Below are 27,011 nucleotides of genomic sequence, written 5' to 3'. Positions count from 1 at the left end.
CCATAATGGCACCATTATCCTGGCCTACAAATATTCTTCTGCTGTCATGATGATAAGACATAGCTGAACAAGGAGCTGCCAAGAAGACCATCACAAGACAATTGTTAAAGTACATATCATATCACAATTAACACTGAATGTTTTTGGCCTCTAGGAAGGAAGATGCCTGGTTTTGATAAACAGATTCACAGTCAGGCTCCAACTGAAGAGATGGTCTTATGTTATTGTGTGTGTCTTTGCTTTGTTTGAAAGATTTAATTCCCTGTTGCTAGGCTACAGCAAGGTATAGTAGTGCTGTAAAGGAAACACACCCCATTAATTCCAGCCACGAACTGGAATGAACAAATGGAATTTGACCAGGACTGAAAATCTGGCTTGAAGAGTTCATACACAGAAGCTGACATCTAAAAGCGAAGCTTGCTATGTTATCTCAAGTTCAAAGTCTTTGAACTGCATGACAGAGCAACTATTCAGGACCTTTCTTGAGTTGGCATAAGGTACTGCTAGAGGAGGCAGACTTCAGGGCAGAAATAATATTTGATCACATGTTAACCTCGTGTCTGACCATGCATTTCAAACCTTGCACATCTGTTGTGGTAAACAATTATATTTTGTGATTCTCTTGGCAGCCATGCAAAAAGATTCTCTCTCATCTGATTATATGCAGTCTATTCTGAGAGCCCATTACAAAACCAGAAGAAACTTCAAAAAAGAGAAGAATGTCTTTAGACGTACTTAGTGAGAATGTGGTGAACCGAGCTACAAGACAGACAATGAAAGAGTAATAAAAAAATTTAATGCAAAAATAAATAAGGGTGACAAATCATTTAATCACAAATTCTACATCACCAAAATGATTAATCTTTCGCAACACTAGCCACATCTTTTTGTGGGGGAGAGGCTCTGATTTACTGTTTTTCCTCTAATACCTTGGCGGATATTTCTTTGCACATCTAATGCAACTTAAAGTTAATGATTCTTTTTCCAGTTTCCTTTGATACATAATGCTAGACAAGACCATTCCAATAATCTAATTGGATCTCTTGCATAACACAGGACAAAGAACCTCACCCAGTAATTTCTGTATCAAGCCTAAACCTTCTGTTTGAGCTACAGTAAGTCTTTTAGACTATCTAGTCTTGATCTCAAGAGATGGGGAATCCACATAATTGCTAACCAAATTGTTCCATTGGTTAGTTACACGCACTGTGAAATGAGGACCTTATTTCTAGTCTGAATGTGTTTAGCTTCAGCTTCCAACCCACTGGATCTCATGTCTTTTTCTGCTAGATAAAAAAAGCTATCAAATCTCTTTCCCACATAGGCACTTGTAGACTATGATCACATCACCTCTTAAACTGCTCTTGGATAAATTACATAGATAGAGCTTTTTTAGAGTCTCATTAGAATGTTTGTTTTCCAGACCCTGAATCCAGGGTGAATAAAAATGATTTAATTTTTTTTTTAAAATCAGATTTTTTTGATAAAGTGCTTTGAGGAAAAAACCGTACCTAAAGATAGTTTTAATTAAGATACATTATAACTCAAAGATAACTCATCATGGAATAGGGATTATAAATTCTAATTCTATAGTATGAGACAATATATTCACATAATGTTTAAGAAAAGTTTGGTAAATGAGTTCCAATAGTTCATGGATTAGGTATCCAATTTAATGGTGTTCTAGGGGCTTCTGTATAAATTTAGGTTAATCTTTCTATCTACCCAATGGGACTAAGTGCTCAGCCTAAAACAGGGGTTGACAACCTTTCAGAAGTGGTGTGCCGAGTCTTCATTTATTCACTCTAATTTAAGGTTTCATGTGCCAGTAATACATTTTAACCATTTTTAGAAGGTCTCTCTCTATATTATATAACTAACTATTGTCAGTATGTAAAGTAAACAAGGTTTTCAAAATGTTTAAGCAGCTTCATTTAAAATTAAAATCCTGATCTTACGCCACCAGCCCGCTCAGCCCGCTGCCAGCCTGGGGTTCCGTTCACGTAGGCCGGCAGCAGGCTGAGCGGGGCCTGCTGCCAGGACCCCAGACCAGCAAGGAGCTGGCAGCCAGAACCCCAGACCGGCAGCGGGCTGAGCAGGGCGGGGGACTGGGACCCCAGACCGGCAATGGGCTGAGTGGCTCAGCCCACTGCTGGTCTGGGGTTCCGTCTGCCGGCTCCTGCCAGCCAGGGTCACGGCTGCCGGCACTGCTCAGCCCGCTGCCGGTCTGGAATCCCGGCCCTGCCCACACAGAGTAGGTACCTACCTTCTCCCTGCTTCTAGCCCATTCTCTTCCTCTCTCTCTGCACTGAGCTGAGGGTGGGAGTGCACTGAGCACAGGGCTGGGGGTGAAGAAGCAGGCTGGGGGTTGGGGTGTAGGGTCTGGCCAGGAGTTAGTATGAGGTAGGGGGCTCAGGGTTGGGGCAGGAGGTTTAGGTGTGGAGTGCTTACCTGGCAGAGGGGTGCAGGAGCTCCCGTTTGGTGCTCAGGGTGGGGATAAGAATGTGGGGGGGGGGGTCATGGCATGGGGGGGCTGGGTATGTGTGAGGAGGGTGCAGGAGTCAGGACATGGTGGCGCTGGGTATTTGTGGGGGTGCTGGAGTCAAGGCTGGGGTTGTGGGGGTACCAGGGTCAGGGCAGAGGGCTGGTGGGGTGTGTGAGGAGGGTGCAGGAGTCAAAGCTGGGGTCATGGCAGGGTGCAGGGGTCAGGGCAGAGGGCTGGGGATGGTCCCAGCTCCCTGCCCAGAGTGGCTCACGGCAGGGGGCTGGAGGGGATATGCCCTGATCCCACCCCCCTTCCCCAAGGCCCTGTCCCCACCTCTTCTCTGCCTCCTCCCCAGAGCGCGCCGCGGCTCCGCTCCCTCCCTCGCAAGGGCCATCAGCTGATCAGCAGCAGGGAGGGAGAAGAGGAGGGGCAGGAAGCCAGCACAGCGGTGGATGGGGAGCTTGCCTGCCCTGCAGCAGCAGCTGGCAGGACCAAGCTTCTTCACCCTGCCCCCACAAGGTGGGTGGAAGGGGGACACAGAGAAGACCTGGCCAGGGCGGGCAGGATTTTTAATGGCATGCTGCTGCCTGCCGGGGTCCCGGCCTGAGTTCGGCAACGGGCTTAGCAGGGCTGGCGGCTGGGACCCGGCAGGCAGCAGCGAGCCATTAAAAAAAAGAAAAAAAAAAAAAGAAAAAAGAAAAAATCAGCTCGCGTGCCATCTTTGGCACGCGTGCCATAGGTTGCAGACCCCTGGTCTAGAAGATACCATCAGATGCTTAGTTTTGCAGTTCTCAAACTGTGGATTTGTGTCTCCAGAGATAACATGCTTGTTAATAGCAAAAATGTTTTTAAATAAATAAAATATAGAGGTGAGAAATAACAGACCTCAATCCTATTGTCCCTCTGCAAATTTGTGTACACAGAGTCACTCCCTTACCTCTCTCCTCCTAATTCAGCATGGCAAGAAAATCCTCCAAATATTAATAATTAACTTGTTGAATTGGAGATAGATATTTATGAAGTCATTGGGAGGTGAACTGCTTCAATTACCTTTGGTAAATGAAATAACCAAACAATCATTCATATTCTGATACAGCTGTAAAACTAACCTGAAAAGTTTTCAAACTAAATTATTTTAAAAACGTACAGTGTGTACCTTCTAAAAATGAAACTTACATCTATCTGAGTTGTGAAGAATATGTATTAAGGTTATAACAACCAACAAGAATGCACTTTTATGTAGAAATGCATGATTAAATCGAGACTTCCTGACTAGTGATTTAAAATCATGATTTAAATCAAATCCACCCTGCCTGATTCATTCTTGTAGCTCTTTGCTGAACCTACATGGTTTTTCAACATCCTTTTTAAAAACTGTTGACACCAGAACTGGACACAGCATTCCAGTAATGGTCTCACTAATGCCATATGCAGAGATAATACCACCTCTCGAATCCTTCTTGATATTATCCCTCTTATACATCCTACGATCACATTCATCCCCTTAGCTACACCATCATACTGGAAGCTCATTTTCAACTGGTTGTGTTCTATGGCCCCTAAACCTTTTAGAGTCTCACTGCTTTTAGGATACAGTCCCCAATCTTACAAGTGTGACCTATATTCTTTGCTCCTAGATGTATGACCTTACATTTGGCAACATTAAAATGCATGCTCAAATAAGCCCACCGAATGATTCAGGTCCTGTAACTAACCTGTTCCCATCATTTACCATTCCACTAATTTGTGTCATCTGCAAATTTTACCAGCAATGATCTTATGTTTTCTTCTAAATCATTGACAAAGATATTGAATAGCATTGGGCCAAGAACAGATCCCAGACAGACCGCACAAGAAACACCTCCACTGGATCACTATTCCCTGTTTACAATTATTTTTTGTGAGCTATCAGTTATTCATCCATTCAATATGGGCTGCATTGATCTTCAAGAGGTTCCTCCCCAAAATAGAATGTTATGTGGGAATACATCAAATGCCTTACAAAAGTCTAAGCATACTATGTTTCCACCTTTATCAACCAAACTCTCAAAAACCAGTACATTTGACAAGATGTTTTTTCTGTAAAAACATACTGATTAGCTTAATCATGCTACAATCCTGTAATTCTTTCTGACTGCATCCCAGATCAGCTTTTCCAAGGCTGGGATTTTGCCTGGGACTGATGTCGGTCTAACTAGCCTACAGTTTCCTGGATCCTAATTTACAACCCAATTTTTGTCAAAAACATTAGCTTTTTCCAGTCCTCTTGACCTTCATGACTACCCCAAAATTTATTTAAAAAAATTAATGGTTGAGAAAAAATGATGCTGATGCACAAGTTCAGTGGTTAGTTCAGCTCAGCCTGTAATTAAGATTTGTTAGTTGGCATGCACTGTACCAGAGAAAACAGCAGAAAATCCTGCAGTCCTCAGTCAAAACTTGCACTGTCTTCAATGGTAGCTTTGATTGTACTGCAGCACTTGGCCCTATGTTTGTGTATATCCTAGACTGTCATGGTTTAATACCATTTATGTAAAGCATCTAGGCAGCAGCTCTACATTTAAGTAGTGATTCTTTAGGCAGAAAGATTAAAGCAGAAGAGATTTTATGGGCAATACATTCAGGTTTTAAGAAGTGATGCATCACAACTAACAGTAAGCATTTACCCCCTGTGATCAACTCCTAAATATTTAAATACACTAGCAGGACCATGTGCAATAGCAACTTCTGATTCCAATAATACTACATAGATAAACAAGATGCTCTTTCAGTTTTTAATTTCTCATTAAGAGTTTTAAGGCTAAACATTCAGAATCCAGCAAACACAAACACACACACCCCCACCCCCTAGAAACTTTAAGTCAAATTCAGACCTAAAGAATTTGAGAGTGTTCCTTTAAAAAGTGCATATAAGTGTAATGTTGCCAAACTATGAGACATCATTACTAAAGATGTTCCCCATTATGAGTTGGCACAATGCCCTTTAAAACAAAACATAAGACTAAAGAACTATTTTGACAAAAAATTAGTACATTTATACTGAAACTTAAAAACTCAGCCAATATTTCTGTTTGAGCTTATCTACAATTAGTGTGAAATTATTCTAATTCAAATGGCGTTTCACATAGCCTAAGCATAAATTACAATTACTTTTCTTTAACATTAAGAATTTAACATAGCCACAGAATGGACTCTATGTTTGGCTGAACCTAATAATCAACACTAATACATCATAACATTTACATTTATGTATAGTGTTACTTACATGACATTGTGTGGTAAATGCTGGGCCAGTACTGGCCACTGTCCCTTTTCAGCCATACTCGAATTGTTCTGCAGGATGTAGGAGAAAGGAGGAAGAAAAAGAAAAGTTGTAAGCTTGTGTATCAATCGTTACACCTATACTGGTGGGGTGTGTTTTGTTTTGTTTTTTATAAAGACTCAAGTAACCCCTCTGCTTTTCTACTACCCCATTTTAATACGGTACAGGATAATGCCTTCAGAGAGTACTCTGAACAGTTTCCTCCACAGCAGTTGTAATGTTATCTGAATAGGTATGGCAGGCTTTGAGGAAGACTATTTCAACCCTTCCATCAGAGAATAATTCATCACATCTCTATATATTCTTTGTCAGTCAGAATCAAAAAGAAGAGATTTAAGCCTGATCCAGGAAGCATCAGGTCATCCTACTGTCAAACCAGACCACATTTTATACATAATCATCATATTTATGTTTATACTACATAATTACATTCAAACTAACAGACAGTAGGTCAAAAAGATCAGTTGGGTGACCCAATCTGATTCTCTGCATTTTTCAGGGCTGCTCCCTTGTATCTAACAGTAGCAGTGATGGTGGCTCAATCCCTTCCTTTTGTAGTCCATTCCACTGCACATTCCCCTTCCTCCTCCATGCATAATCTTAGGATTACTTTATGTATGACCAATTTTCCTATTTTGTTGTTAGTTGTTCTTGGTCTCATGCACTAGCATGAGATCACGTACTGCTGAGGGGAATTCCCTTGTACATAAAATGCAAATAAAAACTGTTGATCTGTTTAAATTAGCAACAAAAACAGAACTGAAATGGAGACAATATGCAGGTTTGCGCACATAAGGCCTGCTCCCATTGAATCTAATGGTGCAGTATCAGGTCATTAAAAAGAAAGGAAAGGGCTGAAAAAGTGATCTTCAGAAAATTTAGTACCGTTGCTCCTGTGCCTGCCCTGAAGGTTTTTTGGGGGTGTGGGGGAAGAAGAGGAGGAGGAACAGCTAGAAGTAGAAAACCCATATTTTTATATGATATATATTTAAAGAAATTTTAAAATATTTGAGACGACATTTTAAAAAAGTTTCGGCAGAAGATTTAAAAATAAAAATTGAAAGATTCAAATAGATTTTTTTTCTTGTCTAGTTTTAACTTCCACTCTTCCAAGGCTTTGCTAGCTAGTCTCCTCTTTTGTGGCTGAGAGTAATTTGGACCTTCATTTATACTGTTATCTTGATGGTAGTTACAGATTACACCATGAGGGAATGAGGAAATCACATTTACAAGATTCAGAGTAACAGCCGTGTTAGTCTGTATTCGCAAAAAGAAAAGGAGTCCTTGTGGCACCTTAGAGACTAACCAATTTATTTGAGCATGAGCTTTCGTGAGCTACATTCGTGTTCTGATGAAGTGAGCTGTAGCTCACGAAAGCTCATGCTCAAATAAATTGGTTAGTCTCTAAGGTGCCACAAGGACTCCTTTTCTTTTTGCACATTTACAAGAGACTACCACGAAATATGATATTCAAATTAAAAAGAGAGAGACATGCACTGTTTTCACAAATGTTGGATGTAGTTGGTTTATTGTTTTGGGTGGCAGGGGGATGGCAATTTTATTGCTTTTTAGAAGAGTTATGTCCTGTCACAAGTTACAGCAAGCTTACTTTTTAAACTCACCCACACAAGACTGTTAGACAACTAAATTAATTTTAACTACAATAAAAGAAAGAAAGAGGACAAACAGATATGGCATTTGGATTGGTGTATTTTCAAGGCTGGACTACAGTGTATTATATTAGAATTACAACCAAAAATTTTACATAAAAAAAAGCTATTCAGTTTGCAGTTCACACGGGTATGAATGCCAAAGTTTTGACATAGCAAAGTTAGAGTTGCCAATGCATCCCCTAACACCAGCGACTTTGCATATGCATTATTAAAGTTATATCATATGTGACCACATACCCAATTTCCCCCAGGAAGGCTGGACATCGAGCTGCTGTTCAATTTTTATTTAACATGTCATCCCATGCACCACACTGCACTCCACTCAAATCCCTCAGTTAGATATGTTATCTGCCACAAATGTGCCTTATTTGGAGTAAGTGACATGGTTCCCCTACCACCATCCACAGACTGTGGCAAGATTCAGAAATTATGCTTTACAGAAGCAGGGGTTGTTTTCCCTCATTTAATAGAGCAGATGTGAACCATTCATAACATTGTTCCCAAAATGTCCACGTGCTCCTTCCATTTGGGCACTGCTATTAAAAAAAAAAATCTATAACCACCATTATTTTTTCCATAGCTTTTAGAAAGTTCAGATCATTTTACCTGCTGCTTTTTATGCAACTTCATCACACTCACCAAAAAGGTTTGAAGAATTTCTAAGTGCAGCTTTGAGCTGCACTAATTCAAGCCTCTTTCACTTTTGACCAAAGTAATTCAATTATCTTTGTTCTCAAATGACAGAAGAGTGAACTGCAGTAACCATAACAACTGAGAAAATTCATTACAGATTTTGCAAGCATATATAGCCTTTGTTTCCTCTTAGGTCTCTTGTATATTTCACTGTTCTTGAAGACAGTACCATGAAGACATAACATTGCCAGCGCGTTGCTAGTCAGATAATTTCTTGAGAATGTGGTGCATACAGTATGTTACAAAGATACAGTTCCTCTCATTGAAGGCCACATAGCTGGAGACAAGCTGCAAAGGTCAGCCAAACAAATCTCTTAGAAAGTTTCTTCTCATTTTGATTTAAAAGAAAATCCAGATAAGAATTAAACCACCAATGACAGGTTTGCATTTTGCAATCATTCAAGACTGATGAGAATATTATTGCTCCAGTCCCTCTGTTAGCACCATAAATGTATAATGTTATGAAGCATAGCAAAATCTGAAGAAACCCTTGTCAGCAATGACTAATTATACAGCCAATACTGATTTCTCCACTTCTCTTTTCTCTTAGCTGTCTGCAGCTGCAATGCTCTTCCTCTTCCTGAACAGTAGAGTGAACTTCTTGGTAGGTAGGGTGACCAGATGTTGCATTTTTAAAGGGACAGTGCCATTCTGGGGGTCTTTTCCTTATATAGGTGCCTATTACCCCCCACCCCGTCCCATTTTTTCCCACAGTTGCTATCTGGTCACCCTATTGGTAGGTGATGCCAATTCTAATACAAGTAGGTACTAGAATGAAGTGCTCCTATAGCAAATAATGATCTTTCCACACACCCCTCTTATGTACACTATTCATTTCAGGAGTTCCACAACATTAGAGCCAAAATCACTCATGAATCCCAGCTCTTTCATTATCAATCCAGTCTCAATCCCATTTTATTCAACAAATGGTCCAATGCTTAATACACAGAACTAGAACTCCAGGGAATTTGGTTCTTGCTTATCCTTCCATAGACTCTTCTGTAACTGTAGATAGCATTACTTAACTTCTCTGTACCTCAGATTCCCTTATGAAACAGAGGTAATATTTTAGATGGATGTTGTGAGGCTAATCCATTAACGCAGATACACCAGAAGTGTAAAATATTCTGTTACATTGTTTATTTCAAGTGATCATTAAAGGATATTTTTCTGGGATGTAATAAAGTGAAAAGTGGCTACACTAAAGTAGTAGTCCCTCCAGAGTGACAAACTGATTTCTAGAGATATTACAAATCATAGCTATGCCCATATGTGAATTTCAGTTTGTACTCATTGTGTGGTATATAGCATGCATGAAATGTTAATTTAAAATGAAGTATTTTTCAGAAGCTGTTACAAACCATATTTATTGTGTCCTCAAGATTTGAGCAATTGGAGTTTCTCACTTGGTGTTTCATTGGTTGAACATTTTGTCACTTGAGATAACTTTCTGAAGACATTAAGACCAAGGAAAAGTTCTGGAATTCTGCAGAACTCCATCAACTCATGCAGTGCAGCTAAACTCCAACTTATTTTCAAATTCAAATTACTCCTCTTTGAATAATTAGGCTACTTTTTGGGGGGAAATGCAAGGGCCAGGAGTCTGGAAAAAACAACAACTGAAAGTAAATCTGCATTTGTGCCATTAGCAAGTCTGAGTGTGCAAATATTGTTGGTACACCACAAACACCATCCTCTGCTTTAAAAGAAGTAGCACTTAATGACTTTTGCTTCAAATAATTCTGATAGGCTAACAAAAATTTCAAGGCAGGCACAATTTGCTGGCAGACTGAACAACATAAATCTCCAGCAAACTGAACGGAACACTACCATTGACATGTTTCCAGAACAGAGTATTAAAAAAAAATCTAATTCAACCAGCATCCTTGAGCCTGAACAGCAGAGTTTGCAGCCTAAACTTGAAATGAAACGATGCAATAAACTATTTGTCAGGAAATGTTAATTACTGGTCAGTATCAGCATGTCTGAACTGAACTAAAGTTCACATTAGTTATTAAAATGTGATTTTCATATTTGAGTTAAAGTAGCCTTGAGAAGATTGAATAAATATTCGGATCGAATTGTGCTAGGTGCTCTGTAAACATGAACTGGTAGAATTACATAGCTTCCATCGCTACTGTATTTGAGCACCTCAGTTTATGTATTCATTTATCCTCTACATCCCATGAGATAGAAACATATTATCCCCATTTTACAGATGGGGAACTGAGGCACCGAGAGATTAAGTGACTTGCCCAAGCTCACACAGGAAGGCCGAGACAAGGCAAAGAACTGAACTCTGATCTCCCAAGTCACAGGATAGCATCCAACAAGTGGGCCAATCTTTATTTCTTCTGTACATAGATGCAGTCCCTACTTCAAAACCTTACAATCAATATTGCTTCTTTCAAAGTTAATCTTAGAAGACGGAAGTCTTCAGCCACCATGCACTACTTTCAGAAATTATGGATACATCATTATATATGCAACCTTAATTTACAGCTGCATTTAGATAGTGGAAGAAGTGTTGCTTCTGTAGCCTATCTAAACTATTGCCCCAGGGCCAAATCCTGGTCCCAAACAAGCCACTGAAAGGTATGCCAATGAATTCTAATGGTCCCTGAATTGGCCCCTTGATTTACATACGAACTATAAAAGAAATTCAAGACTACTTTGCAAATTAGTTTAGTTCAAATGTATTTCACGTAAATACAAAAGCTCAGACAAATGCCTACAGAAACAAGAACTAGCAAGAAATTGTTGAGTATTCGCCAGTTCCCTTGGAAACTTTCATATTACAAATAGTTTTCTTTGCTCGAGATTTATCAGTCTTGTGATAGAAGTCACAGGTGCTTGGATAAACAGACAAACATGATCTAACTGCAGTGTTAGTTTCAGGATTGGATTCTGCTCTCATTTGCATCAACACAAGTTCAGAGTTACACTATGACCTACAACAGCATTACCAAGAGCAGCACTCAACCTCCTGCATCTGCTGAAAAACTGATTTGAAACTGATAATCATTGAACAAATATCCCCACAGGAATAGAATATTAGGGAATTGTTCTCTTTCTGCACCCAAGTTCCACCTGCATAGCAGTAACTCAAAGGTTGTGCTATAGTGCCATAAGGATATGATCAACCCACATTAGTGAGATCTGCATTGAGGGTCTTTTGGCTATCTCCACAACCATTTACAATGTTGAGAAGTGATGCCCTGTAAGTTCCCAACCAGGGCTTAAAAAATAAAAGCCACACAAAGTTTAATAAATAAAATTATTTAGGAAGTGCAAGCTGAACCCATAAGTTTAAGGAGCTGGCTCTGTGATGTTAAAAAAAGATACATAGTTAGTCTATATACTGATGTGTTTGACTCACTCATCACAGCTGCTACTGAAAAGCCTGTGGCAAATTTTCGGAAGAGAATTACCAAATAAATACTGTAGCTGAAACAAAAGTTTAGCACTGAGAAAATAGCTAGCATTGTGTTCAAGAAACCATCACTACTGGGAAATTGGAACTTGCATAAAAATCGAAGCGTATTTAATAATTTCAGCCATAAGCCAAGCCAAAGTTTCATCCCAAGCAGCTTTCTTCAGGCTGTTGCATTTAGAGCATTACTAGTTTAACAAGGCCACTGCCTCCATGAACACCCTCCATAACACAAAGAAAATACATAACCACTGTGCAACAAGATAATATTGAAACATATTATAACCTTTGAATATCTAAGTTACATTAGTTCACTCTCTTTAAAAACCTCCAGGATTTCAATATTTCAGCTACTCTAGAGTTACTAGCTTATGCCTTTGCTCTGCGTTGTGAAAGGCTGGAGAGTCAGCATGATAAGTATTCAGAGCATGGGAGAGTGATGACTCCTGAGTTCTGGTTCTGTCACTGACTCACTGTGACTTTGAGCAAGTTCCATAACAAGAATGTTTTTGGTTTTGGGAGGGATGTTTCCTGTTAGTGGTGCTGTACACGATAGAATCATAGAATATCAGGGTTGGAAGGAACCTCAGGAGGTCATCTAGTCCAACCCCCTGCTCAAAGCAGGACCAATCCCCAACTAAATCATCCCAGCCAGGACTTTGTCAAGCCTGACCTTAAAAACTTCTAAGGAAAGAGATTCCACCACCTCCCTAGGTACCTATTCCAGTGCTTCACCACCCTCCTAGTGAAAAAGTTTTTCCTAATATCCAACCTAAACCTCCCCTACTGCAACTTGAGACCATTACTCCTTGTTCTGTCATCTGCTACCACTGAGAACAGTTTAGATCCACCCTCTTTGGAACCCCCTTTCAGGTAGTTGAAAGCAGCTATCAAATCCCCCCTCATTCTTCTCTTCTGCAGACTAAACAATCCCAGTTCCCTCAGTCTCTCCTCATAAGTCACGTGTTCCAGTCCCCTAATCATTTTTGTTGCCCTCCGCTGGACTCTTTCCAATTTTTCCACATCCTTCTTGTAGCGAGGGGCCCAAAACTGGACACAGTACTCCAGATGAGGCCTCACCAATGTCAAACAGAGGGGAACGATCACGTCCCTCCATCTGCTGGCAATGCCCCCACAGATACATCCCAAAATGCCATTGGCCTTGTTGGCAACAAGAGCACACTGTGTACTCATACCCAGCTTCTCATCCAATGTAACCTCTAGGTCCTTTTCTGCAGAACTGCTGCCTAGCCATTCGGTCCCTAGTCTGTAGCGGTGCATGGGATTCTTCTGTCCTAAGTGCAGGACTCTGCACTTGTTCTTGTTGAACCTCAGATTTCTTTTGGCCCAATCCTCCAATTTGTCTAGGGCCCTCTGTATCCTATCCCTACCCTCCAGGGTATCTACTTCTCCTCCCAGTTTAGTGTCATCTGCAAACTTGCTGAGGTTTGCATCATCCTCCAGATCATTTATGAAGATATTGAACAAAACCGGCCCGAGGACCGACTCTTGGGGCACTTCCCTTGATACTGGCTGCCAACTAGACATGAGGCCATTGATCACTACCCGTTGAGCCCGACAATCTAGCCAGCTTTCTATCCACCTTATAGTCCATTCATCCAGCCCATACTTCTTTAACTTGCTGGCAAGAATACTGTGGGAGACCGTTTCAAAAGCTTTGCTAAAGTCAAGGAACAACATGTTCACTGCTTTCCCCTCATCCACAGAGCCATTTATCTCGTCATAGAAGGCAATTAGATTAGTCAGGCATGACTTGCCCTTGGTGAATCCTTGCTGACTGTTCTGATCACTTTCCTCTCCTCTAAGTGCTTCAGAATTGATTCCTTGAGGACCTGCTCCATGATTTTTCCAGGGACTGAGGTGAGGCTGACTGACCTGTAGTTCCCGGGATCCTCCTTCTTCCTTTTTTTAAAGATGGGCACTACATTAGCCATAAGTGCCAGAATTCTCATTTGGGGGTTTTCATTTCAAGACAAGACAAAAAACCCCAAGCAATTAGTGAAATCCTAATAGGAGCAATGATGGAACAATGATCAAATGCTCACTCTTCTAGGATCCCTATCTCCCTCTTTGCAGAACATTTTCAATAGCAAAATTCCACGACCCACAGAAGGTCTGTTGCATATTATGCATGAACTAAGGCAGGAAAGTCACACATTAGTCCAACAAACTTCAAACTTGACTGAAAGCACTGCACTGCCTTTAAAAAAATAACCTACAACATTCCTGAAGGAATGTTTGAATGCTAATAAAGCCCTACCTAGTACAGTCATAGTTAAACATGCTTAGCACAACAGAGGAGAGTACTAGTTCATAGCCAACTTGATGTTAATGTTACCTGTATCAAGTTTTACTATCCACTACACCACAATCTACTCCAGAGGCATGCTGCTTAAACTGGGAGGGGCAGAGGGATAGAATGCTCCCATTGTTATCCCTGTTTTTTGCTGCCAGCAGATGTGAGATGCTACTGTATGGAACAGCCACCTATGCTGTACAACTCCTATGTCCCAAAGTTCAAGCACTGTTCTGAAGTAAAAGCAGATGAGCACAAAGTTTGAAGTCAAACAAACAGTTTGATACCATATTAAGCTGTGGCTCAGAGATACATGACAATCTTATATTCCCCCTACTCTCAAGAGAGCAAGCACTCTCTTACATATAATCTAATGCAACAAATGCTGAAACCTGAGAATCCAAGAACCAAAACAATAATTCCCTGGACTAATGAAACAGATTATAGGACTGCTTATAGACTCTCAGTCTTGAGCTATAGTTCCTTACCGCCTTTGGTGTGTCACTTTTAAAAAGACATTTTGGACTTTAAAAAAGGTGGAATGTTTTGGTATGAATTGGGGATACAGTATCTATCTGAGCAAGCTTTAGATTATTATAGGGAGAGCAAGCAGCAACCCCATTATTAACCCTAACACCATCACAAAAAGTAGTTGCAACCTTTTTGTGCGAAGTTCCACCACCACCACTGTCTGCAACAGGCCTTTGATAGCTCTGGGGCTAGAGATAGAGTGCCATAAAATGCTGTTCAGGGTTGGCAGGGATAACGTGTTGAAAAATCACTGTCCCCCTTATGTCCTTTGCATGGAAGCATATCGAAATAAATGACCACCACACTAATGCTGGCTGCACACTGCCACCTAAGCAGCATTAGAAGAGATATGTGCGAGAGCAGCTGTAGTGAGCAGTGGGGGAGGAAGTTGAGTTGGTCAGGCTTCACCACAGATCCAGAATATTTCCCCCACGGGTATTTAATGGGACACAAGATTTCCGCATCTCCATGGAACAGGGCTAAGGAAACTGGCCCAGGCTTGCTCTGATCACATCCCAGACCCAGCACATAGTGCTGGAGTCGGCTACGTGTCCATGGTAAAAACTGAAGTCCATGTGGGGGCTCACCTCAGGCAGCTCCTGTCCCTGCCATTGCTGACACAGGCGCAGCCAGGCGCCTCTGCAGGCACACTGCCTCCGTCCCCGCTCCCCACGTGCTGATTCGGCTCCCAGCCCATTGGCTGGGAACCTCAGCCAATGGGAGCTGCGGGGGTGGTGTCCGCAGACAGAGGCAGCATGCCTGCAGAGCTGCCTGGCCGCATGGGACTCCCAGTCCCTGTTGCTGGGGAGGCACGGCCAGGCAGCTCTGCACACTGCCTCTGTCCCTGAGCACTAACTCTACAGCTCCCAGTCCATTGGCCAGGAACCTCTACTGATGGGAGTTGCGGGGGCGGCGGCAGAGCCACCTGGCCAAGCCTCCACATAGGAGCTGGAGGTGGGACATGCTACTGCTTCCGATAAGCACAGCATGGAGCCATATACCCCTTCCCACCCCCCCGCATCCCACGCCTTGCCCGAGCCCTGATCCCCATTCTGCCCTCTGAACCCCTTGGTCCCAGTCCGGAGCACCCTCCTACACCCCAAACCCCTCATTCCGCAGCACCACCCCAGAGCTCCTAAATCCACATTTAGCTGCCTATGGGTGGTATTTTTAAAACCACGCAAGTAACTTAGAAACACATGTCCCACTGATCGGCTCCTAAATCCAGCAATGCCAATCCTAAGTGTTTAAAAATCAGAGTCAGATCCCCCAAATCATGATTTTGAAATAACAGTTTTGGATACTTTGCATTTGCTTTCTGATTTGAGCCTTCAAGGTTCACATTTTTGAACTTTTCTCCATGATCACGAGGGCTGGGCTAAAGACTAAATGTGCCCAAGACTAAAACGTTACTCTGAAATCTAGAGGTTCTAATCTACTTTATCAAATGGAAGTGGGTTTCCCAACCACCTCACAAAAGGCAATTCTGTCTCTGCTCTGCATATGTTAATCCAAACAATAAACAAAGACTACTTGTTTACAAGACTCCCTTATGCAGTCTTCAACTTCTTCCTTACAACAAAATACATGTTAGAATCCGAGTTCTTTCCAGAATTTAAAGAAGTTCTTGATAGGCTAAGCAGAAAAAAAAACATTCATGTTATCCCTCCTCAGAACAGAAAGTAAATATGGATTCACATTTTCTGTCTTCTCCCTTGAGAAATGCTAGTCACTCCTTTACTAGTATTATGTTACTAAACCCATTTAGTGTTTAGTACTATTAAGTTACTAAACCCATTCCTAACTCCTGTTACAATATACACAGTTTGTAGAACCTCCCTTAGGAAATCACTATAAACAAATATGCTTGCAAATATATATCATGCAGAGTTATTTGTTGTTTTAAACTGAGTCAATGTTTATAACAAATAATGGTCCTTATCTGTAACTTATTTTTCCCCCAGTTGAGAGCTGCTGCTTTGATGTGAGGATATTTTCCAGTCTCATAATTACCCCTGCCCTTATCCAGTCTAGACTATAACTTTCCTTTAGAGCAGAAAACAATGAAATGTTTTCAACTGGATAAAAAAAAAGAAGCTCCCATTTCTTCTGCTTCATTCCCAACTGCTGGAAAGTTCTCCAGCTACCACCACTTCACAACAGCATCTTGTAGACAACCTTGATGGGCTGCACCTCCCTTCCAGCCCAACAATCCCCAGTGGCTCTGTTCTTCTCTTTAACTAAATAGGTATTTTTCACAACAGAAGTTTTGCTGCTTTCCCCTCCCAATAATCATAGAAGCAATGTGATCTAGAGATTAAAAGAAAGCCTGATCTAATCCTAGCTCTGCATTAATTCAAGGAAGCCATCTAACCTTTCCACATGTCTCCATTTACCCATCTGTAAAAGAGGTAACAATATCTGCCTGCCTACCTCAGAAGAGAATTGGGAAGCTTAATTTATGTTCACAAAGTGCATCAAGATCCTCAAAACAGGTTGTCTGAAGTATTTGTTGGTTCTAATATTCAGAAGTGCCTCTCATTCCTAACCAACCCCAAACGGCAGTATGCTAGCCAACTCTTGCTCAGTTTCACAATTCACCACTCCCAGTGTAACAAGTGGTTCATTTTCCCTAATCAGTGTTGCAATCCACTGTTTCTTTATGGCTAGTGGCAACAGTCTCTATTTTGTGCCTTCTGGCAAAATTTATGCCTTAAAGAGAGTGCCTTTTCACACTGTGCCCCTCAATCCCACATCTCTGACATCCAGCTGGACTCCCACAACACTGCGCCTCTCTCCAATCCCAGGCCCAAATTTAAAATAACGAGAGCCAAATTCTACTCCTCTTTACAGAAGTGACTCTCAGTGCTAGAAGAAAAGGAGTCCTAGTGGCACCTTAGAGTCTAACAAATTTATTTGAGCATAAGCTTTCGTGAGCTACAGCTCACTTCATCGGATGCATACCGTGCTAGAGAAGTCTGAGCCGAGTTATTCTGATTTCTAGCGATCCCTAGCGTACCGGCGAACAGCCTCGGACTCTTTAGCGGCTGTTTAAAGAAGGGGCCTGCACACCTTCCTCAGGACGGACAAAGGCGCTTCTCGGGACTGAGGTGTCTAACGGATTTTTCCAGCAACCTGCACCGGATGCCTAAAGCAACACTAAAGCTGCAGCCCAGGGCTCACTGACGAGCACGGACGCCTTACTCCGCCCGCAGCCCGCTGCTTCCCCGCGCCCGAAAAGCGCTCCCTGACCCGCTAGCTCTCGGCGCCTTGGTAAGCGAAGCCTCAGCCCCGGCCCTTCACTCCTCTGGAGGAGAGGGGTCCCCCTGGGACTAACACGCTTTTCCTACCGATCCCTCTCCGCCCCGGCCCTGCCTGGGGAAGGCAGGCGGCGCCTCAGTGGCGGCTCTGACCCACAGCCCTGGCACCCCGGAATGGCACGAGGGGCAGCCCGGCCAACCCCCCTCCCCCGCCCCCGCGCCCCGGCTGCGCCCGGGCGCGGCGCTGCCAGAGCCGGGAGGGGTCGGAGCGCGGCCAGCCCCCCACGAGCTGCTCCTCCAGGGGGCACCGCGAGGGGCGGGCTGCTCGGGGTAGCCGGGGGGGCGGGGCGCGGCAGCCCCCCCGAGGGCTGAGACGCAGCGACCTGCAGCTTACGCCGCCGGCCAGCCCTGGGCAGTGAGCCGAGGGGGCTTCCCCGGAGAGAGCCGGGGCCCTCGAACCGGGGGGCTGGGGGGTCCCCTCCCAGGGTGGGGTGGGGCGGCCCGGCGCCCACCTGTCCTCGCTGGCTGTGATGAGCCCGTCCTCCTTGGGGATGAGGAGAGCGGCGCTCACCGCGTCCTGGTGCCCCTCGACCTTGCTGAGCAGGACGGGCCGGCTGCTCTGCGGCCTGGCATGGATCTCGGCCGCCATCTCGGTGCGGAGCCTCCGCCGGGGGCGGCCCCTCCGCTGAGTGACAGACAGAGGTAAAGGCTCTACTCGGCGGAGGGGACTGGGGGGGGTAATACGCGATGGGTGCCCGTAATATCAGGTGTAGCGGCGCCACCGGAAGGACTGGGCGCTGGAGGATCCCGTAATATCACGAGTAGTGACGCTCCCGGAAGGAGTGGAGCGCCCCTCGTATCGGACTAGCAACGCAGAGCGGAAGGCCCAATGCCAGTCAGAGGCTCCCGTATACTCTGAAGTAGAGGAGCCTCTGAAAGGTCCTGACGCCGAGGATGGGCTGCGTATTCCCCAGAGAAGCAGGGCCTCTAAAAGACCCAGGGCAGCACGCAGCGTGATGGAGCTTTCCTACAAATAGCTCTGCACCTGCGCTGGGCAGATTAGAGGTCGTATTTCATAGAAAAGCTGGGAATTTTCTTTTGGGCGTGATGTGTGTATAAGGGTGAAGTCACCTCCTGCGTGATCCAGGAACCTGAGATGCCAGTGGTGCTGGCACAGGGCCCTGAGCACCAGCCTCCCACAGGCCCCCAATGGCAGCAGAGGACGATGGACCATGAGTAGGGTTGCCAACCCTCCAGGAGTGTCCTGAAGTCTCCAGGAATTATGGATTAATCTTTAAATAAAGATAATGTCATGTGATGAAATCTCCAGGAATTCATCCAATCAAAGCTGGTAACCTTAACTGTGAGCAGCCAGCCCAACCCAACCTTGTGCTTTCCCCATAGGGCTGGGAGCTCTCCAGGGCAGGGTCTGTTGTGCACAGGGCAGTACCTCTCTGAGAGCCACAGCCACCCATCAGACACTGCCAGAATGGGAGCAAGAGTGGCAGGTGCCCCAGAAGCCCATCCATGCACTGGGAACCAGGCTCTTCTCCTTTGGTTCTAAACACAGGTCTCTATCTCCTAAGATAAAGGAGAGCTCCCTTTACTGGCAGCAGTAGCTGATCTCTTATCCTCCCTGTGCGAGCCTGAGACAACTAACACATATGATCTGACACCGACACAAAGCCAACCTCCCCCTTTTAACCTACCCATTCCGTGCTGTCTCTAAATATTCAATAGCATGCCTGCTATTTTCTCCTCCTTTAGACATTTGTCTGTGTTCTGCATTATCAGCGCTTCACCACTGTGCAGAGTTTGCCTGGAGTACTAAGGCCTTTCCATGCTTCCTCTCAACCCCTGTGCCCCAGCCCTCATTAGGAGTTTCCCAAATAAATCCTGGCACTTGACCGTTGTCCTACATCTTACACCCAACGCCCACATTTGGAAGTCTCATAGTGGTAGGGTAGAAAATTTATGTCAGCCATGCTGGATCAGTAAATTGATATTAGAAACACTAGTGTTTACACTACAGTAATTTATTCTGTGGTATGTAAAGTTTCATGTGCCATTCATTTGTTCATATTATTTTGTATCATTGCTCCATGTTGCATCTCTCATATTTTGGCCTTGAGAGGTTGATACAGACCCAGCAGACCGCGCAGTGATGTGGTTCCTCTGTATCTGTGAAAGTCTCAATTTTAACATGGAACTGTGTGGCTGCTGCTGTCTAAAACTTAGTCTACACTTAAAAGTATGGCCAGGATAGCTATACCATCAAACCCGTCCTAGTGTAGAGACAGCCTATGCCAGCAAAAAAGTGTGGTTTTTTTTCTGGTAAAGGTTATGCTAGGTCAGTGAATGAAATAAGTGATATCAGCCAGTGTACTTTCCTATCAGTATAACTGCATCTATACGAGGGCTTTTAAAGATGTAGGAATGTTTTTTTTTTTTTTTTTTTTTAAAATCACACCCCTAAATGACATTGCTATACCAGAAAAAAAAATTGGTGTAGACCTGGCCTAAGTGCATTGATCACCTAAATGCTAGTTTTGTTCACTCTTAGGGTATGTCTACGCTATGAAATTAGGTCGAATTTATAGAAGTCAGTTTTGTAGAAAGCGTTTTTATACAGTCGATTGTGTGTGTCCCCACACAAATGCTCTAAGTGCGTATAGTCAGCGGAGTGTGGCCACAGTACCGAGGCAACCGGCAACTTCCGGAGCGTTGCACTGTGGGTAGCTATCCCACAGTTCCCGCAGTTTCTGCCACCCATTGGAATTCTGGGTAGAAATCCCAGTGCCTGATGGGGCTAAAACATTGTTGCAGGTGGTTCTGGGTACATATCATCAAGCCCCCCTTGTCTCCCTCCTTCCATGAAAGGAAGGGCAGACAATCGTTTTGCACCTTTTTTCTTGAGTTACCTGTGCAGATGCCATACCACAGCAAGCATGGAGCCCGCTCAGCTAACCGTCACCGTATGTCTCCTGGGTACTGGCAGACGTGGTACTGCATTGCTACACAGCAGCAGTTTATTTCCTTTTGGCAGCAGACAGTGCAGTATGACTGGTAGCTGTTGTTGACGTAGTCCTGGGTGCTCTTTTAACTGATCTCAATGAGGTCAGGGGTGCCTGGGCAAACATGGGAGTGACTCAGCCAAATCATTTCCCTTTTAAGTTTAGTCTCATGGAGATTGAGTCCTACCGGCAGTGCACTGGCTTTTAATCAACAAACAGCAGAAGATGATGGCCAGCAGTCAAAGTGCACCGTCTTCTGCCGAGCACCCAGGAGATGACAATGGTGAGCGATCGTACTGCACAGTCTGCTGCCAGCAAGTTGTATAAAGATAGATGAAGTGGATCAAAACAAGAAATAGACCAGATTTGTTTTGTATTCATTTTCTCCTCCCTCCCTCTGTGAAATCAATGGCCTGCTAAACTCAGTTTTGAGTTCTATCCTTGAGGGGGCCATTCAGTTTCTCGCAAAGCCACCCTCTTTGTTGATTTTAAATCCCTGTAAGCCAACCCTGTAAGCCATGTCATCAGTCGCCCCTACCTCTGTCAGAGCAATGGCAGACAATTGTTCCGCACCTTTTTTCTGTGCAGATGCCATACCACGGCAAGCATGGAGCCCGATCAGATCACTTAGGCAATTAGGAGCACATTAAGCACCACATGCATTATCCAGCAGTATATGCAGCACCAGAACCTGGCAAAGCAAAACCGGGCGAGTAGACAATGTCAGCGCAGTCACATGAGTGATCAGGACATGGACACAGACTTCTCTCAAAGCACGGGCCCTGGCAACGTGGACATCATGGTGCTAATGGGACAGGTTCATATGGTGGAACGTCAATTCTGGGCTCAGGAAACAAGCACAGACTGGTGGGACCACATAGTGTTGTGGGTCTGGGACGATTCACAGTGGCTGCGAAACTTTCGCATGTGTAAGGGCACTTTCATGGAACTTTGTGACTTGCTTTCCCCTGCCCTGAAGCGTATGAATACCAAGATGAGAGCAGTCCTCACAGTTGAGAAGCGAGTGGCAATAGCCCTGTGGAAGCTTGCAATGCCAGACAGCTACTGATCAGTCGGGAATCAATTTGGAGTGGGCAAATCTACTGTGGGGGCTGCTGTGATCCAAGTAGCCAAAGCAATCAAAGATCTGCTGATATCAAGGAGAGTGACCCTGGGAAATGTACAGGTCATAGTGGATGGCTTTGCTGCAATGGGATTCCCTAACTGTGGTGGGGCCATAGACAGAACCCATATCCCTATCTTTGCACCGGAGCACCAAGCCGACGGGTACATAAACCTCAAGGGGTACTTTTCAATAGTGCTGCAAGCACTGGTGGATCACAAGGGATGTTTCACCAACATCAATGCGGGATGGCCGGGAAAGGTACATGACGCTCGCATCTTCAGGAACTCTGGTCTGTTTCAAAAGCTGCAGGAAGGGACTTTATTCCCAGAACAGAAAATAACCGTTGGGGATGTTGAAATGCCTATAGTTATCCTTGGGGACGCAGCCCACCCCTTATTGCCATGGCTCATGAAGCCATACACAGGCAGCCTGGACAGTAGTCAGGAGCTGTTCAACTACAGGCTGAGCAAGTGCAGAATGGTGGTAGAATGTGCATTTCGACGTTTAAGAGCTCACTGGCGCAGTTTACTGACTTGGTTAGACCTCAGCGAAACCAATATTCCCACTGTTATTACTGATTGCTGTGCACTCCACAATATCTGTGAGAGTAAGGGGGAGACGTTTATGGCGGGGTGGGAGGTTGAGGCAAATCACCTATCTGCTGGTTACACACAGCCAGACACCAGGGCAGTTAGAAGAGCACAGGAGGGCATGGTGCACATCAGAGAAGCTTTGAAAACCAGTTTCATGACTGGCCAGGCTACGGTGTGAAAGTTCTGTTTGTTTCTCCTTGATGAAACACCCCGCCCCTTGGTTTACTCTACTTCCCTGTAAGCTAACCACCCTTCCCTCCTCCCTTCGATCACCACTTGCAGAGGCAATAGAAGTCATTGTTGCTTCGCATTCATGCATTCTTTATTCATTCATCACACAAATAGGGGGATAACTACCAAGGTAGACCAGGAGGGGTGGTGGAGGAGAGAAGCAACAGGAAGGGTGGTGGAGGAGGGAAGGACAAGGCCACACAGCACTTCAAAAGTTTAAAAAACTTATTGAATGCCAGCCTTCTGTTGCTTGGGCAATCCTCTGGGGTGGAGTGGCTGGGTAGCCGGAGGCCCCCACACCGCGTTCTGGAGTGTCTGGGTGAGGAGACTATGGAACTTGGGGACGAGGGTGGTTGGTTACACGGGGGCTTTAGTGGCGATCTGTGCTCCTGCTGCCTTTCCTGCAGCTCAGCCATACGCTGGAGCATATTGGTTTGATCCTCCAGCAGCCTCAGCATTGAATCCTGCCTCCTCTCATCGCGCTGCCACCACCTTTCAGCTTCAGCTGTCTCTTCAGCCCACCACCTCTTCTCCTGGTCATTTGGTGCTTTCCTGCACTCTGACGTTGTCTGCCTCCACACATTCGTCTGTGCTCTGTCAGTGTGGGAGGACAGCATGAGCTCAGAGAACATTTAATCGCGAGTATGTTTTTTTCACCTTCTAATCTTCGCTAGCCTCTGGGAAGGAGAAGATCCTGTGATCCTTGAAACACACAGCTGGTGGAGAAAAAAAAAGGCAATATTTTAAAAGGCACATTTTATAGAACAATGGGTACATTCTTTCACGGTAAACCTTGCTGTTAACATTAAATACATAGCACATGTGCTTTCGTTCCAAGGTTGCATTTTGCCTCCCCCCCACTGCATGGCTAGCCCCTCGTCCCTCCCCCATCCCCAGCAGGGAACATTTCTATTCAGCTACAGGCAAACAGCCCAGCAGGAACAGGCACCTCTGAATGTCCCTTAAGAAAAGCACCCTACTTCAACCAGGTGACCATGAATGGTATCACTCTCCTGAGGATAACACAGAGAGAGAAGTTTCAGAGTAACAGCCGTGTTAGTCTGTATTTGCAAAAAGAAAAGGAGTACTTGTGCCACCTTAGAGACTAACCAATTTATTTGAGCATAAGCTTTCGTGAGCTACAGCTCACTTCATCAGATGCACACTGTGGAAAGCGTAGAAGATCTTTTATACACACAAAGCATGAAAAAATATCTCCCCACACCCCACTCTCCTGCTGGCAATAGCTTATCTAAAGTGATCACTCTCCTTACAATATGTATGATAATCAAGGTGGGCCATTTCCAGCACAAATCCAGGGTTTAACAAGAACGTTGGGAGAGGAGGGGGAGGGTTAGGAAAAAACAAGGGGAAATAGGTTATCTTGCATAATGACTTAGGCACTCCCAGTCTCTATTCAAGCCTAAGTTAATTATATTCAATTTGCAAATGAATTCCAATTCAACAGTTTCTCGCTGGAGTCTGGATTTGAAGTTTTTTTTGTTGAAGAATTGCAACTTTCATGTCTGTAATCGCATGACCAGAGAGATTGAAGTATTCTCCGACTGGTTTATGAATATTATAAAATTCTTGACATCTGGTTTGTGTCCATTTATTCTTTTACGTAGAGACTGTCCAGTTTGACCAATGTACATGGCAGAGGGGCATTGCTGGCACATGATGGCGTATATCACATTGGTGGATGTGCAGGTGAACGAGCCTCGGATAGTGTGGCTGATGTTATTAGGCCCTGTGATGGTGTCCCCTGAATAGATATGTGGGCACAGTTGGCAATGGGCTTTGTTGCAAGGATAGGTTCCTGGGTTAGTGGTTCTGTTGTGTGGTATGTGGTTGCTGGTGAGTATTTCCCCCCAACCTGAAGCAAATACTCACCAAATACTTCAATCTCTCTGGTCACGCGATTACAGACATGAAAGTTGCAATTCTTCAACAAAAAAACTTCAAATCCAGACTCCAGCGAGAAACTGTTGAATTGGAATTCATTTGCAAATTGGATACAATTAACTTAAGCTTGAATAGAGACTGGGAGTGCCTAAGTCATTATGCAAGGTAACCTATTTCCCCTTGTTTTTTCCTAACCCCCCAGACATTCTTGTTAAACCCTGGATTTGTGCTGGAAATGGCCCACCTTGATTATCATACACATTGTAAGGAGAGTGATCACTTTAGCTAAGCTATTGCCAGCAGGAGAGTGGGGTGGGGGGAAGTATTTTTTCATGCTTTGTGTGTATAAAAGATCTTCTACACTTTCCACAGTATGCATCCGATGAAGTGAGCTGTAGCTCACAAAAGCTTATTCTCAAATAAATTGTTTAGTCTCTAAAGTGCTACAGAGAGAGAAAGAATGGATGTTGTTTGAACGCTAGCAAACATACACTGCAATGCTTTGTTCTACAATGATTCCCGAGTACGTGCTACTGGCCTGGAGTGGTAAAGTGTCCTACCATGGTGGATGGAATAAGGCTGCCCTCCCCAGAAACCTTTTGCAAAGGCTTTGGGAGTACATCCAGGAGAGCCGTGAATGCCAGGGCAAATCAATCATTAAACATGCTTGCTTTTAAACTATGTATAGTATTTTAAAAGGTACACTCACCAGAGGTCCCTTCTCCACCTGGCAGGTCCAGGAGGCAGTGTTGGGTGGGTTCGGGGGGTACTGGCTGCAGGTCCAGGGTGAGAAACAGTTCCTGGCTGTTGGGAAAACCAGTTTCTCCGCTTGCTTGCTGTGAGCTATCTACAACCTCATCATCAATCAATCATCATCATCATCCCAAAACCTGCTTCCATATTGCCTCCATCTCCATTGAAGGAGTCAAACAACACAGTTGGGGTAGTGGTGGCTGAACCCCCTAAAATGGCATGCAGCTCATCATAGAAGCGGCGTGTTTTGGGCTCTGACCCGGAGTGGCCGTTCGCCTCTCTGGTTTTCTGGTAGGCTTGCCTCAGCTCCTTAAGTTTCATGCGGCACTGCTTCAGGTCCCTGTTATGGCCTCTGTCCTTCATGCCCTGGGAGATTTTGACAAATGTTTTGGCATTTCGAAAACTGGAACGTAGTTCTGATAGCACAGATTCCTCTCCCCATACAGCGATCAGATCCCGTACCTCCCTTTCGGTCCATGCTGGAGCTCTTTTGCGATTCTGGGACTCCATCATGGTCACCTCTGCTGATGAGCTCTGCATGGTCACCTGCAGCTTGCCACACTAGCCAAACTGGAAATTGAAATTCAAAAGTTTGCAGGCCTTTTCCTGTCTACCTGGCCAGTGCATCTGAGTTGAGAGCGCTGTCCAGAGTGGTCACAATGGAGCACTCTGGAATAGCTCATGGAGGCCAATACCGTCTAATTGTGTCCACAGTACCCCAAATTCGACCCAGCAAGGCCAATTTCAGTCCTAATCCTCTTGTTGGGGGATTTTAAGAGCCCTTTAAGTCGAAAAAAGGACTTCGTCGTGTGGATAAGTGCAGGGTTAAATCGATTTAACACTGCTAAATTCGACCTCAACTCCTAGTGTAGACCAGGGCTTAGGAGCAGTAAAGGTCAATGTGTTCTTTGTTGTCTTGCCCTGTAAACCAGCCTCCTTACAAACCCCACAAAAGGAGAGGAAAGGAAGTTTGGATCCAGCTCAACTTCCCAGTTGTGTGAGAGGATGGGAAGAAAGACGGTCAGTCATTGTCCCACTCCAGACTATTAAGTAGGAGACAGGGCACATCTACACAGGGATAAAAGACCTGCAGAAGAACAGCAGCAGCTGGCCTGGGTCAGCTGACTCGGGCTGACAGGGCTTGGGCTGTGGGGCTCGATTTTTAACCCCTCAGGGAGTCTATAGATCTAAAAGTCCACCCTTGCCTGGTCCCAGAGTTCAGGCTCCCATGCAAACATCTACACAGTGATTTTTCAGCCCCAGAGCCTGAGCCCTGCAAGCCAAAGTCAGCTGACCAGGTCAGTCATGTGTAGATGTACCCAAAGAGGCCAGCCTGACCTCAGACTTTTGAGGGATTTCACAGACCCTTGGGACAGACTGCAGAATTTCAGGACTTCCCACGGCACCAGAGTTATAGCCGCTACAATTTCAAAAGTAACTTTGAAACCAATAGAGGAGGAACCAAGAGATGGGTCCAGTTTAGTCAGGCTGCAGGAAAGACAGTCCTTGAATTAGTGAGCCTCAAGTGACCATATGCGATTAAAGTAGAAGATCTTGTTCTCTAGTGCTTCATGGTTGTCATCATGCTATGTGCCATGGCTGTTTCGAACACCACAGTGGCAGTGGGAATAGAACTCAGACCTTGGTGTTCCAAAAGAAAAGGCCTCTGAAGTCA

The 27,011-nt window shown here is 44.5% G+C and overlaps 1 protein-coding gene across 1 annotated transcript in view; it reads right to left on the bottom strand.

Annotated features, from left to right (window-relative positions):
- The window catches only part of WDFY1 (WD repeat and FYVE domain containing 1), a 46,082-nt gene extending 27,650 nt beyond the window's left edge, over positions 1-18,432 (bottom strand). Inside the window, exons 1-3 of the mRNA XM_077825764.1 lie at positions 18,227-18,432; positions 5,751-5,818; positions 2-75 (exon numbers count right to left, since the gene is read on the bottom strand). Of these exons, the coding sequence (XP_077681890.1) occupies positions 2-75; positions 5,751-5,818; positions 18,227-18,363 (279 nt within the window). The 5' untranslated portion in view covers positions 18,364-18,432. The remainder of the gene's footprint in view (position 1; positions 76-5,750; positions 5,819-18,226) is intronic.
- Positions 18,433-27,011: the final 8,579 nt, after the last annotated feature.

This window comes from Eretmochelys imbricata, chromosome 9 (assembly GCF_965152235.1).
Source record: "Eretmochelys imbricata isolate rEreImb1 chromosome 9, rEreImb1.hap1, whole genome shotgun sequence".
NCBI classification, from domain to species: Eukaryota; Metazoa; Chordata; order Testudines; family Cheloniidae; genus Eretmochelys; species Eretmochelys imbricata.
Note: the sequence above shows the minus strand (reverse complement) of the source record. Positions and strands in the feature narration are given on the sequence as shown.